General features: G+C 39.3%; 1 protein-coding gene across 8 annotated transcripts in view; it reads left to right on the forward strand.

Moving 5' to 3' along the window:
- Positions 1 to 10: 10 nt before the first annotated feature.
- The window catches only part of LOC128125152 (protein FAM156A/FAM156B-like), a 53,761-nt gene continuing 38,679 nt past the window's right edge, over positions 11 to 15,092 (forward strand). For 3 of the 8 annotated variants that reach the window (XR_008223158.1, XR_008223167.1, XM_052762523.1), the window contains exons 1-3: positions 114 to 242; positions 774 to 955; positions 4,933 to 5,058. Coding sequence is in view for 6 of the 8 variants with exons in the window: in XM_052762523.1 (XP_052618483.1) it covers positions 5,046 to 5,058 (13 nt within the window). In the remaining 2 variants the exon portion in view is untranslated. Of the gene's footprint in view, positions 66 to 113; positions 243 to 773; positions 956 to 2,951; positions 3,222 to 3,437; positions 3,489 to 4,932; positions 5,059 to 15,092 lie in introns of those variants that run through there. The other 5 variants (XM_052762695.1, XM_052762607.1, XM_052762779.1 and 2 more) reach the window with 5 other exon arrangements.

Consider the following 15,092-nt stretch of genomic DNA (forward strand, 5'->3'; position numbering starts at 1 on the left):
GCAGGGAGAGCAAGGGAGGGAAGAAGGGAGGCTGAGCAGCCGGGAGACTCCCAGCCACCAGCAAGGTCCTCCCTGGGGCGGGGCGGCTGGGGTTGGGGGAGGGGGCTGGCGAGACCGGGAGAACTTGGCTGGCTGGCTGACTGAATGGGGATGCTTGGTGTGGTGGCTGTTCTTGCCAGGACAATAGCTGGCTGACAAAGTCAGGCTCAGGCCTTTCTGACTTGAGAGAAGCCTGCGTGGAGGTGAGGAGAAGTAGCCGAGTAGCTTAGGCTACTCGTGTAGAGAGGGCAGGACTTGTAAAGGTCTGGGGTCTGGTTTTGGACAAAGATTTGGTGGAAATACCTCAGGCTTGGCATGGGAAGGCTGGGAAGACGGGGCAGATAACCTTATTTAGAATGGAGTTTTATGGGCAGGGTCTGGGAGCTGGTTTGGAGGGAGGTGGAGGAGGAGTTCAAGACACCAAGCTCAGAACAGTCCCTGTCAGGATATCTCCAGTGCTACTTCTACCTTTTCTGGGCCAGGAGGCAGGCAGGATCCATACTTAAGGTTGTGTTCCGGGACAGCAATAAGCAAAAGATGAGAAGAATGCCTGGTAAACAGAAATGTGAAGACCAGGGAGTGCATTTCTGTTTTGAATCGGTTTAAATTGGGACCAAATGATGCTGTAGTGGTTCCTCTAACTTATAGCATTCAACAATTCTAATTCTCTTGATATAAAAATTGTATTTTATTTGTTTTCTTCCCTCATTTGTTGGTTCATTGGTTAAACACAGCTTTATGTCGGTCCAGTGCTGGCCTCAGATGACTTGGGTGGATCAGACTTGCTGCCTGCACTTATGAAGCCCCATGATCTGCTACCAACCTGTGGGCTTGGAAGTCATGCACCTGCAGCTGGATCCCTCTGGGACTTGTGAAATGTAGGTCCTAAGGCCTACTCCCTGGAAATATAAATCTGGTAGGTGGGAGAGGTGTGAAACATTTTTAGAAAACCTTTAGGTGGTTATTTTTATATCTCTAAAATTTGGGTACCATACTTTGGAAAGGGATAAAATCCTATGCACTGAACATAAATTCACAGTGGAAATTAGAAAATATTTTGGACTGACCTAGAATGAAAATCTTCACCTGAAATCTTGTGAAATGCCTCTAGGGCTGCGTGGAGGGAGACTTTTGTAGCTTTAAATTAATCTATTTTAAAAAGGAAGAGCTGGATTTCTGTCTTAAGTTAGAAAAAGATAACAAATTAGCCTTAAAGGAGGGAAATGGTAGACTTGATAATGGAATAGAGAATAGAGCCACAGCAGAGATCAGCAGAGTTAATGGTTCTTTGAAGAATCCTTGAGACATCATAATTCAGAAAGTAAGAAAGTATCCGGAACAAAAGGAGCACTACACTATATAACATTAAATTATAAAGAGAGGCTATTGGAATTAGAATTTTATCCTTGCAAATTTGAAATTTTTGATGCAGCGGAAAAATTCTTGGCAGATAAAATTTATTCAAAGTCACAGAAAATAGAGAATATCTGAGCAATCATAACTATTAAGTAAGCTGAATTTGTAATTTTAAAAGGTTTATACAGAGAAATCTTCACGAGGCTAGGGAGATGACCTCAGTGGATAAGAACACTTGCTCTGTAAGCATGAAGACCTGAGTTCAAATCCGTAGCAATCATGGAAAAGTGTGGTATGACTGTGCCTGCCTGTAACCCTACCATTGGCAGCCAGAGGCAAGGTAATCCATAGAACTTGCTGGCGAGCTTCCAGTTCAGTGAGAGACCCTTTCTCAAGGCGTTTATGTGGAGAGCAATAGAGGGAACCATCTGAAGTTCTGCTCTGGCCTCTCTGTGCATGTACACACGTGCGCACTCTCCAGGCCCAGAGACTGTTCAATAGTAAGTTCCACAAAATAGTCAGAGAACTGCTCCCCTGCTAACTTTCTAATTTTATGCGAATTCTTCAGGTGATTGGAGAACAATTATGATTCTCTAACAGGCGCAAAGGAAAAGTACCATAACCAACAAGCAAAAAGAACTCATAGCAGCCAGGCAGGTGGTGGCGCACACCTTTAATCCCAGCACTTGGGAGGCAGAGCCAGATGGATCTCTGTGAATTCGAGGCCAGCCTGGTCTACAGAGAGAGATCCAGGACAGGCACCAAAACTACACAGAGAAACCCTGTCTTGAAAAAACCAAACCCCCCCCCCCCCCAAAAAAAAAAAGAACTCATAGCAAACTTCAGTTTCCTAAGAATTAAAAGAAGGTTATTAAAATACCATGGTTTCAGACTGCACACCTAATGGGGAAATACTGAATGCTTCTTGTGCTGGTTAGCTTTTGTCAAGATACAAACTAGTCACCTGGAAAGAGAGAACTTCAATTAAGGAATTGCCTCTAGCACACTGGCCTGTGGGCATGTCTGTGGGGCATTTTCTTGATTAGGGATTGATCTGGGAGGGCTCAGACCGTTGTGGGAAGTGTCACCCGTGGGCAGGTAGTCCTGATTTCTATTAGAAAGCAAGGGGAGCAAGCCAGGGAAAGCAGGCTAGTAAGTGGTTGGTCTCTGCTTTACCTCCTGCTTCTATGTTCCTATCCTGACCTCCCTCAGTGATGGCCCTGGAAGTGGAAGACAAAATAAACCTCTCCCTCCTCAAGCTGTTTTTGGCCAGAGTATATTACAGCAGCAGGAAAGCAAAGGAGACCACTTCCTGAGATTGGGAACACGACTAGGCTGCCCACTACAATCAGTTTTCTTCAAATTGTACTGAAAGTCTTGGCCAGTGCGAGAACAATATAAAAAAGGCTCAAGATAAAAATTGCAGTACAGGGCATGGGATACCTCCCTATGAGATTTTGGTCAAGGAAGCTCACAAATAACACGGGCTATCGCTCTTGTCCTTGGCTCTCCACTGGAACTATCCAGTAAGGTTCTACCACACACTTTTGTTGCAGGGAATAGAGAAATCAGTCTCACACTGAACAGGAAACGTCTTCCTCCTTTCTGGCTGGTTTTCATACTGCCAGAAGGTGCTCACTCGCCTGGTAGCTGAGGAAAAACCACTATCAATGGTCTTACCAAGTGCTGGACCTTGCATGCTACAATTTATGATCTGCCAGGCAAGAAGTACCCATTGGTGCAATAGCGGTACAACTTTTACGGAGTAACTAAGCACTTTCTGATTGGACTTGAGGCCTTCTTCATAGCAGGGATTTTCATTCCAGGTACTGTAAATCTGGTCAAAATCCCCTGGCTGGGAAGGTCATAGACCCTAAGGTAGATCCTGCTATTGTTATTTTGCTAAATGGTCATGCTATCAAATTGCTTTCTAAATATGATCATATTCTATTGCACATGTATATGGAAGTCTCAAAAATAAAGAAAAGTTTAAGATAAAGAAGAAATTATTTACATTAAACACTATTTTATTTGTATTTCAGTTACACAAAGATAAAGCTCTGATAAAGAAAGAGAGAAAAGACATGAGAAAAGTAAGCATGCAAATATTTACAAGTATGACTGAATAGAATATTAAAATGTATTTAAAATGATTAGAATTAGAAAAATTATCAGGGTTATGAGACAGGATTAATACAAAAACTAGGCCTTCCTCCCCTCTAAATGCTCCCAGTAATGAGTTGAAAAGATGAAGAAGACATTATTAAAGTCATTATTAAAAGTTCTTTGAGAATTTCACACATGAATACAATGAAATATAGTATCTACCCCTCTCCCCCTTTTCTCTCCTACTCTCCCAGCATACCACCTAATACCTCCTCCTCCTAACTTCATGCTATAGTAGTCTAAGTGAGAAGTGTTCCAAATAGACTCAGTTATTTGAACATTTGTTCCCCCGGTTGGTGGCACTGTTTGCAGAGACGGAGGTGGTGCAAACTTGCTGGAGGAAGTATGCCACTGGAGGTGGGCTTTGTGATTAAAAGTGTCGTGCCATTTCTAGGTCATTATCTCTGTTTCATGCTTATTATTCAAGATGTGAGCTCTCAGCTTCCTGTTTCTGCCACCATGTCTGCTACTTGCTGCCATACCTCTACCTCACCATTATGGACTCTTGTCCTTCTGGACCCATAAGCCAAAAATAAATTTTTTCTTCCTTAAGTCGCCTTTGGTCATGGTATTTTATCATAAAAATAGAAAAGTAGCGCACACAACACACACAGACACACACACAAACACACACGCATACACACACACTCATGCACACATTCCTTGACTGGAGGGGTATATGTGTGTGTGATAAAGATGTCCCATTTAGGGCTGAACACTCACTCAAGTCTTTTCTTCTCAGCACTCAGACCAGTTAGGCATCTCTGCACTGACTGTAGTCCACTGCAAAAGGAAGCTTCTCTCACCAAAGTGAGAGCACTATAGTTCTATAGGTATTTATAGATAAATAAAAATATTTAGAACACAAATTGACAGCATGGTGATTGGCAAAATAATAATAGAAGATTCTACCATTGGATCCAACACTGTTCCAACCATGGGCTTAATTTTTTTTATTAGTTCTTTGTGAGTTTCATACAACATGTTTTGATTATATTCACCCTGCCTCAATTTTTCCGGGATCCACCACCTCTTCCCTATCCACCCAACTTTGTACCCTTTTAAAAAACACTCCTCAAGACCAATCTGTGCTTCCCAATGAATTATTCTTGGAGTGTGTAGTCAACTAGAGTGTAGTTGACTAACTAGGGGTAATACACTTAGAGAAAACTGTTTCCCCCTCTTCTAGAAGCTAATAGTAAGAGGTTCTCCCTTAGGGCCTATGACCTGTCTAGTCACAGGTTGTTGGCCTGATAATGGTGCTATGTATGGGTTTCATCTTGTGGAATGGGACTTATATCCAATCAGAAATTGGTTGGTTACTCCCATGATGTTGATGTCATTATTGCACTAACGGGCATGTCTTTTCAGGCCAGTTATTATTGTAGCTGACAGGATTCACAGCTGAGTGTGATCGAGAATTACTTTCCTACTCTGGTAGTACGCATAGGCTCTTCAATCATCATGAAAACTAGCTAACAGGGATGAAGCTTTCAGGTTAGTAACATCTTACTTTATGTTCAATGACTCAAGTATGTGGTATCTTTAGCAACAGGATCTTACTGTCAAGTTCTGGGGTGTAACCAAGAGCAATGGCAATGGCCTGTATTGTTTTGGGGGGTGGTCTATGGGACCTCACTGGCTAACAACTCTGAATCAGTTCTTATCACAGCATTTTTCTCTTTTTTAGTTTGTGTATGTGTTTATTTTTAAAATTTTTGTTTAAAAATTATTTTCATACAATATTTTGATCATATTATCTCCCATCCCCCAGCTTCTCCCATATTGTCCCCACATCCTTAACCACACAACTTCATGTGCTCTCTCTCTCAAAAAAAAAAAACAACCCAGGAAAAGCAAAAAACAAAAAATCAAAACAGACAAAGAAGAAAATCAACAAGAGAAAATCCAAACCAAATCAGTACAAAATCCAAAACAAAATATGCACAAAAAACCATGGAGTCCATTTTGTATTGGCCAACTATTCCTGAGCCTGGGGCCTGCCCTGGAGTGTGGTTGATATTCCCAGTAACACTCCATTGAAGAAAGCTGATTTTCCCCTTCCCAACAGGTATTGACTACAAATTGTTTCTTGGTTAGGGGTGGGATTTTGTATCCACTTCCCCTTCTCAGTGCTGAAATTTTGTCTGGTTTGAACTTGTGTAGGTCTTGTGCATGCTGTCACAGTCTCTGTGAGTTAATATGTGGGTCAATTCTGTTGTGGCTGCTTCTTAGGAGTCATCTACCATCCCTAACTCTTGTAATCTTTCCTCCTTTTCTTTCCCGTAGATCACTGATCCTTAAGAGGAGGGGTTTAATAAAGACATCCCTTTTAGGGCTAAGTGCTCCAAAGCCTCTCTCTGTACATTGTCCCACAGTAGATCTCTTTGTTAATTACTATCTATGGCATGAAGAAGCTTTTCTGATGAGGACTGAGTGATCCTGTGCCCTATGACTATAGCAACATGTCGTTAAGAGTCATTTGATTGCTATGTTCATTTAGCAGAATGATAGCAGTAGGTTTCCCTAGGCCCATGACCTAGCTAGTCTCAGTTCATTGACCACTTTAGCAGTGTCAGATTTAGGTTCCATCACATGGAATGGGACTTAAATTCAATTAAAAAAAGTGGTTGATTACTCCTATAACTTTTATGCCACTCTTGCACCAGTGTATCTTGGAGGCACGTCTCTGTTTTAGGTCAGAGGGTTTTTAGCTGGGTGAAATTGGTGAATATTTTTCTCCTCCAGTAGCATGCAAAGTACCTTGCAGCACTGTGAATGCCAATAAGTAGGGGTGAAGCTTCTTGTTAGGCACCAACTTGATTTCTCCATGTTAGATGACATAAATAAGTGTTGTCTTCAGCAATAAGGACTTCTCATCAGATTATGGAGAGTAACCAATAATCTTGACAACAGCCTATTGTAGTTGGGAGGGTCTATGAGACTCATTTGGCCAATCACTCAACAAGATGTAACCAATTCCTGACACTGGAGGTTTTACTTGGTGGCATAAGACGTCTAGTTGGGGTATTCTCTCCAAGGTGACTCCATTTAAATTCTTTCCACATTTGTATATATTTTAGGAAGCTTCGTCAGGAGTAGGCTTCCATATGGTTTTTCAAGTAGCCATTAGTGTTAGTTGTCAATCCCCATATTCCTTCCTTTACCCTGTGCTCCATTCTCCTCTCCATTTAATCCTTTGTCTCTTTTATAACACTATATTACTCTATTTCATTTTTCTTGAAAGACCTCCCCTCCCCATGGTCACTTACTAGGTACCTAACCTCTGTGGTTATTTGGATGGAGACACACATATAGAAAACCTAAAAGCTAGCATCATCTTGCAAGAGAAAAGTTGCAATATTGGTTTTGTTTTTTTTTCCCCCGGTCTGGAGTGCCTTAGTCAGAATGATTTTTTCCTAGCTCCATCCATTAACCTTCAAATTTCATAATTTCATTTTTCTTAACAAATGAATAATATTCTGTTGTGTAAATGTACCACATTTTATTATCCATTCATCAGTTGATGGGCATCTAGGTTGTTTCCAATTTCTGGCTATTATGAATAGTGCGGCAATGAACATGCATGAGCAATTATCTCTGTAGTAGGATGTAGAGTCCTTTGGGTATGTGCCCAAGAGTGTTAGAGCTGCGCTTGTGGTAGATTGATTTTCAGCTTTTTGAGAAACCTCCACACTCATTTCCATAGTGGCCATACTAGTTTGCACTCTCACCAATAATGGGTAAATGCTTCCTTTCCCCTGCATTCAAACTAGCGTGTGCTGCCATTTGTTTTATCGATCTTGGCCATTCTGACTGGGGTAAGATAAAATCTCAAAGCCATTTTAATTTGCATTTCCCTGATGGCAAAGGATGTTGAACATTTCTTTAAGTGTTTCTCAGCCATTTGAGTCTCATCTTTGGAGAACTCCGTGTTTAATTCTACATCCCATTTTTAAATTGGGCTATTTGTTTTCTTGATGTTCAGGGCTTTTTTCCTCCTTTGTTTACTCTAGATATTAACCTTATACCAGATGTATAATTGGTAAAGCTCTTTTCCCATTCTGTAGGCTGCCACATTGGTGGAATGATAGTGTCCTTTGCTGCACAGAAGCTTTTTTAGCTTCATTAGGCTCCATTTGTTAATTGTTGGGCTTAATGCCTGTACTATCAATGTCCTGTTCAGAAATTCCTTTCCCATGCCATTGAGTTCAAGCTTATTCGCTGCTCTCTTTTCTATCACTTTCAGAGTATCTGGTCTTATGTTGAGGTCCTTGACCCACTTGGAGTTGAGTTTTGTGCAGTGATAAGTATGGATTTATTTGCATTTTTCTATATGCAGCTGTCCAGTTGGACCAGTGCCATTTGTTGAAGATGCTGTCTTTTTCCCAGTGTGTATTTTTCACTTCTTTGTAAAAATCAGGTGTCTATAGGTGTGTGAAATTATGTCTGAGTCTTCAATTCTACTCCACTGATCAATGTGCCTGTTTTTTTTATTATCACATTATAATGCTGTTTTTATTACTATAGTTCTATAGTTTGAAATCTGGGATGGTGATAACTCCAGCAGTTCTTTTATTATTCAGGATAATTTTATTTATCCTATTTTTGCTGTGTTTCTGTAAGAATTTGAAGATTTTTTAAAATTTATGTGAAGAAATGTGTTGAAATATTGATGAGGATGGCATTGAATCTATAGATTGCTTTTGGTAGGATGGCCATCTTTACAATATTAATCCTATTGGTCCATGAGCATAGGAGATCTTCCATCTTCATGTGTCTTCTTCAGTTTCTTTCTTCAGTGTCTTAAAATTTTTATTATATAAGTCTTTCATTGCTTGATTAGAGTTATCTCAAGTTACATTATTTTTGACACTCTTGTGAAAAGCACCATTTTTCTGATTTCTTTTTCATTTTGTGTTTAATTTTTATATAAGAAGACTACTGATTTTTATGTGTTAATTTTGTACCCTGCTACTTTTCTGAAAGCGTTCATCAGTTGTAGAAGTTCCCTGGTAGAGTCTTTTGGGTCCTTTATGTGTAAAATCATATCTTCTGCAAATAATAATACTTTGACTTCTTCCTTTCCAATTTGTATCTCTTGATTTCTTTCAGCTGTCCAATTGCTCTAGCTAAGACTTCAAGGAGTATATCCAACAGGTATAGAGAGAGTGGACATCTTTGTTTTGTTTATGATTTTATCAGAATTGCCTTGAGTTCTTCATTTAGGATGCTGTTGGCTATGGGCTTGCTGTAAACTCCCTTTATTATGTTAAGGTATGTCTCTTGTATCCTCAAGTCTCTCTAAGGCTTTTATCATGAAGGGATGTTGGATGTTGTCAAAGATCTTTTCTCCATCCAATAAGAAGATCACGTGGTTTTTGTCTTTTAGGTCTGTTTATGTAGTAAGTTATGTTTATTGATTTATGCATGTTGAATTATCTTTGCATCTTTGGGATGAAGCCAACTTGATGGTGGTGGATAATCTTTTTTCCCCCTTTATTGAAAATAGATTTTTTTCTCACATAATATAACCTGATTAAGGTTTCCCCTCCCTCTACTTCTCCCAGTTCCTCCCCACCTCTGCTCCCATCTGGATTCACTCCCTTTTTGTCTCTCACCAGAAAAAAAAACCCAGGCTTCTAAGGGATAATAATAAAATAAAATAAGATAAAATGAAAGGAAAACTAATGCATCGGAATTGGACAAAATAGAAAAACAGAAGGAAAAGAGTCCTGGAGAAGGTACAAGATTCAGGGACACACTTGTTTGCACACTCAGGAGTCCCATTAAAACACTAAACTGGAGGCCACAATATGTATGCTAAGGACCTGGTGTGGACTCATGCAAGCCCTGTGCAGTCTACCTCAGTCTCTGAGTTCACATGAGCTTTGCTCATGTTGATTTAGAGGGCCTCATTTTCTTGGTGTCCTCCATTCCCTCTAGCTCTTACAGTCTTTCTGTCTCCCCTTCTGCAAGGTTCACTGAGCCCTGAGGGGAGGGATTTGATGGAGACATCCCATTTAGAGCTGAGCGTTCCAAGGACTCCCACTCTCTGCATAATATCTGCCTGTGGTTCTTGTATTTGTTCCCATCTGCTGCAGGAGGAAGCTTCTCTGATGATGGCTGAACAAGGCATTGGTCTGAGTATAGCAGAATATCATTAGGAATCATTTATTGTTACTTTCATTTAGTAGAACTATAGTATTTGGTTTTGCCTCAGGTCCCTGGGCTATCTAGTCTGAGGTTCTTGGTCACACAAGCTGTGTTGGGTATGGATTCCATCTCGTGGAGTGGGCCTTATGTCAGATCAGATATTGGTTGGTTACTCTCACAAGCTCTGTGCTACCATTGCCCTAGCATATCTTGCAGGCAGTACACCATTGTAGATAAAGGGTTTGTGACTTCTTGGTTTTTATGTTTCTCTTTTGAAAGCATGCAGAGTATGTGCCTGTACCAAAGAGAGGTGAAGGCTCTATGTAGGCACCAGCTTGACTTCTCCTTGTTCAATGAGTTGTGTTAAGTGTTGTCTTTATCAATAGGACCTTGCCGGCAGTTTTTGGAGAGTAACCTATAGATAGTCTTGGCAACAGTCTGTGTTGTTTGGGGATTCTCATGGGACCCCTTTAACCAATAACTCAATTACATGTAGCTCAGTCCTGGGACTGGAAGCTTCATTTGGTGACAAGAGATGTCCAACTGGTGCCCTGTCTCCCTCATCATTTGGCAATTTCACTTAAATCACCTTCATATATGTATATATTTTAGGAAGCTTCTACTGTATTAGGTTTCCTTACTACTCCACTAATGGCCCTTAATTTTAGCTGTCTCTCCCTCTATTTCCTTCTTCATCCCACTCACTCCTGCCCTTGCCAACTTGATACTCCCATTTCAGCAACCACCATCCATCTATAACTATCTATTCTATTTCCCTTTCGTAGGGAGATCTGCTCCTTCCCTCAGTCCCTTACTCTCTATATAACCTCTGTGGTTCTCTGGAGTATAGCTTGGTTATCATTGACCTGACAGCTACTGTCCACATATAAGTGATTACATGCCATAGTTGTCTTTCTGGGTCTCTCACTCAGAATGGTTTTTTTCTAGTTCTTTTTATTTACATGTGAATTTCATGATTTCATTAAAAAATGGCTGAGTAATATTCCATTGTGTAAATGTACCACATTTAAAAAATCAATTCATCTAGATTGTTTCCAATTTCTGGCTATTATGAATAGAACATCGATGAATATGGTTAAGCAACTGTTTCTGTGGTAGGATGAAACATCCTTTGGGTATATGCTCAAGAGTGGTATAACTGCATCTTGAGGTAGATCAATTCCCATCTTCCTGAGGATCTGCCACACTGATTTCTATAGTGGCTGTACAAGTTTTCACTCCAACCATCAATGGGTGAATGTTCCCCTTACTCCACATCCTTGCTGGCATGAGCTGTCACTTGTGTTACTGATCTTAGCCATTTTGACAGGTGTAAGATGAAATCTCAAAGAAGTTTTGATTTTCATTTCCCTGATAGATAAGGATATTGAACATTTCTTAGCCATTTGAGTTTCCTCTCTTTAGATCTGTACCTCATTTTTAAATATTTTTGACACATAGTTTTCTGAATTTGTTATATATTTTGGATATTAGCCCTCTATCAGATGTGTAGTTGGTAAATTTTCCCCCCATTTTGTAGGCTGCCACTTTGTTTGAATATTGGTGACCTTTGCTGTGCAGAAGCTTCTCAGTTTCATGAAGTTCCATTTATTTATTTATTTATTTTTTTGGTTTTTCGAGACAGGGTTTCTCTGTGTAGCTTTGCGCCTTTCCTGGAACTCACTCTGTAGTCCAGGCTGGCCTCGAACTCACAGAGATCCGCCTGCCTCTGCCTCCCGAGTGCTGGGATTAAAGGCGTGCGCCACCACCGCCCGGCTTGAAGTTCCATTTATTAGTTGTTGATCTTAGTGTCTGTGCTACTAGTGTTCTGTTCAGAAAGTCTTTTCTTGTGCCAATGCATTCAAGGCTATTCCCCTCTATCTCCTCTATCAGGTTCATTTTATCTGGTTTTATGTTGAGGTCTTTGGTCTATTTGGAGTTGAGTTTTGTGCAGAGTGATAAATATGAATCAATTGGATTGTTCTACATGCAGCCATCTTAGTTGAACTATCATCATTTGCTGAAGATGCTGTCTTTTCTCCATTGTGTATTTTTGGCTTCTTTGTAAATAATTAGGTGTCTATAGGTGTGTGAATTTATGTCTAGAACTTCAATTCAATTCCATTGACTGATATACCTGTTTTTAATGCCACTACCATGCTGTTTTTAATACTATATCTCTGTAGTAACATTTGAGGTCAGAGATGGTGATACCTCCAACACTCCTTACATTATTCAGGATTGTTTTAGCTAGCCTAGGTTTTTTGTTTTTCCATATGAAACTGAAAATTGTCCTTTCAAGATCTATGAACAATTGTGTTGAAATTTTGATGGAGATTGCATTGAATCTATAGATTACTTTTGGTTGGGTGGCCATTTTTACTTTATTTATCCTACCAGACCGTAAGCATGGGAGATCTTTCCACATTCTTACATCTTCTTCAATTTCTTTTTTTAATATATTAAAGTTTTGTCATATAAGTCTTTCACTTGTTTGGTTAGTTATCCCAAGATATTTTATATTATTTGTGACTATTTTGGAAGGTGTTGTTTTCCTGATTTCTTTCTTGGTCCATTTGTCATTTGTATATAGGAGGGCTACTGATTTTTGTGAGCTAATTTTATAATTAACTAGCTAGCCACCTTGGCTGAAAGTGTTTATCAGCTCTAGGAGTTTTCTGATAGAACTTTAAGGTCACTTGTCTATGCTCGCATAACCTCTGAAAATAAAGATACTTTGACTTCTTCCTTTCCTATTTGAATCCCCTTGATATCCTGCAGTCGTCTGATTGCTTTAGATAAGACTTCAAGTACTATAATGAATAGATATGGAGAGAGTGAACTTCCTTGTCTTGTTCCTGATTTTAGTGAAATTGCTTAGTGGAGTTTCTCTTTATTTATGTTGATGTTGGCTATGGGTTTGCTGCAAACTGCCTTTTATGTTGAGATATGTCCCTTGTTTCCTTAATATCTCCAGGACATTTTATCATGAAGGACTGTTGGACTTATCAGAGGTCCTTTCTGCATCTAATGAGATGATCATGTGGTTTTTGTCTTTCAGTATGTTTATATTTCATATTTTTCCTATTTCTTTGCGTTTAGTACAGAGTTTGATCTTTTTCTTTCCATCCAATCTTTTTGGAGTTTATTTCTTCTTGTTCTTCTAGAGCTTTCAAGTGTGTCATTAAGTTATTAATATGGGATCTCTCCAGTTTTTTTTTAATGTGGGCACTTAATGATATGAATTTCACTCTTAGAACTTACTTCATTTTGTCCTTAAGGTTTGGGTATACTGTGTTTTCATTTTCATTCAATTTAAAAATGCTTTTTAATTTCCTTCTTGATTTTTGTCTTAACATAATTTTTGTTCAGTGGTGATTTGTTCAGTTTTCATGAGTTTGTATACTTTCTGCTGTGTCTACTCTTGTTGATATCCAGCTTTTTTTTTTTTTTTTTTGGTTTTTTTCGAGACAGGGTTTCTCTGTGCAGCTTTGCGCCTTTCCTGGGACTCACTTGGTAGCCCAGGCTGGCCTCGAACTCACAGAGATCCGCCTGGCTCTGCCTCCCGAGTGCTGGGATTAAAGGTGTGCGCCACCACCGCCCAGCCGATATCCAGCTTTAATCCAGGTGGTATGGGCATTATTATGGGTATAATTTAGGGTATTATTTCAAAAATTTTAAAAAATATATGTTGAGACTTGCTTTGTGTTCTAATATGTGGTTAGTTTTTTAGTATGTTTCATGGGCTGCTGAAAAGAAAGTATATTCTTTTGTGTTTGGGTGGAATGTTCTTAAGGTGTCTGTTAGGTATCTTTGATTTATCAATATTATTTAATGCCATGATTTCTCTGTTTATTTTGTCAAGATGATCAGTGTATTGGCATGAGTGGGGTATTGAAGTCTCCCACTATCAGTGTGTGAGGGTCAATATGTGATTTAAGCTGTAGTTGTGTTTCTTTTACAAATTTGGTTGCCCTCGGGTTTGGTAAATAGATGTTAAGAATTGCAATGTCCTCGATGGATTTTTTCCTTTGATGAGTATGTGGTATACTTCACTATCTCTTCTGATTAGTTTTGGTTTGAAGTCTATTTTGTTAGATATTAAAATGGCTACACCAGCTTGCTTCTTAGGTCCATTTGCTTGGGATATCTTTTCCTAACTCTTTACTCTGAGGTAATATTTATCCTTGATGTTGAGGTACGTTTCTTGGATGCAGCAGATGGATAGATCCTGTTTTCGAACCCATTCTGTTAGTCTGTGTCTTGGGCAATTGAGAATTGGCAGTGTTTATTTATTTCTATTATTTTGTTTTTGTGTTGTGGACTTTTCTTTCCCTCTTTTGATTTACTGTTCTTGGATTATTTATTCCTTGTGGACTCTTGGGTATAGTTAGATTCTTAAGACTAAAATTTTCCTTCTAGCATCTTCTACAGAGATGGATTGGTAGACAGAAATTTTTTGAATTTGGTTTGATCTTGGAATGTTTTTCTTTCTCTGTTAATTGTGACCAATTGTTTTTCTGGGTACAGTAGTCTGGACTTGCATCTGTGGTCTCTCAGAGCTTGTAGAACATCTGTCTAGGCCTTCCTGGCTTTCAGAGCCTCCATTGAGAAGTCAGATGTAATTCTAATAGGTCTGCTTTTATATATGATTTGGTCTTTTTCCCTTGCAGCTTTTTTTTTTGCAACTTTTTTTTTAGATTTATTTATTATGTATACAATGTTCTGTCTGCAGGCCAGAAGAGGACACCAGATCTCATTACAGATGGTTGTGAGCCACCATGTGTTTGCTGGGAATTGAACTCAGGACCTCAGGAAGAGCAGCCAGTGCTCTTAACCGCTGAGCCATCTCTCCAGCCCCCTCTCGCAGCTTTTAATATCCTTTCTTTGTTTTGTACATTTAGTGTTTTGATTATTATATGCTGAGGGGACTTACTTTTCTGGTCCTGTCTATTTGGTGTTCTGTATGCTTCTTGTATAGACATCTCCTTCTTTAGGTCAGAAAAATTTTCTTCTATGATCTTGCTGAAAGTATTTTCTGTGCTTGAAAGCACAGAAAATACTTTCAGTGCTTTTGAAAGCACAGAAAATACTTTCTGGGTTTCTTCTCTTTCCTCTATACTTATTTGTAAGTTTAGTCTTTTTATAGTGTCCCAGATTTCCTGGGTATCTTGTGCCTGGAATTTTTTTACTTAACATTTTCTTTTTCTTACCTATCCATTTCTTTTTTTCATCTACAAACATTTTTTTAAATTTATTCTTCTCTCTTATAATACATCTCTACCACAGTTTCCCCTCCCACCATTCCTCCCAGCCCTCCCCCTCCACCTACCCTTTCCCCAAGATCCACTTCTCCTCCTTCATTTCCCTTCAGG

This window comes from Peromyscus californicus, unplaced genomic scaffold, assembly GCF_007827085.1.
Source record: "Peromyscus californicus insignis strain IS unplaced genomic scaffold, ASM782708v3 Scaffold_10__1_contigs__length_136768540, whole genome shotgun sequence".
NCBI classification, from domain to species: domain Eukaryota; kingdom Metazoa; phylum Chordata; class Mammalia; order Rodentia; family Cricetidae; genus Peromyscus; species Peromyscus californicus.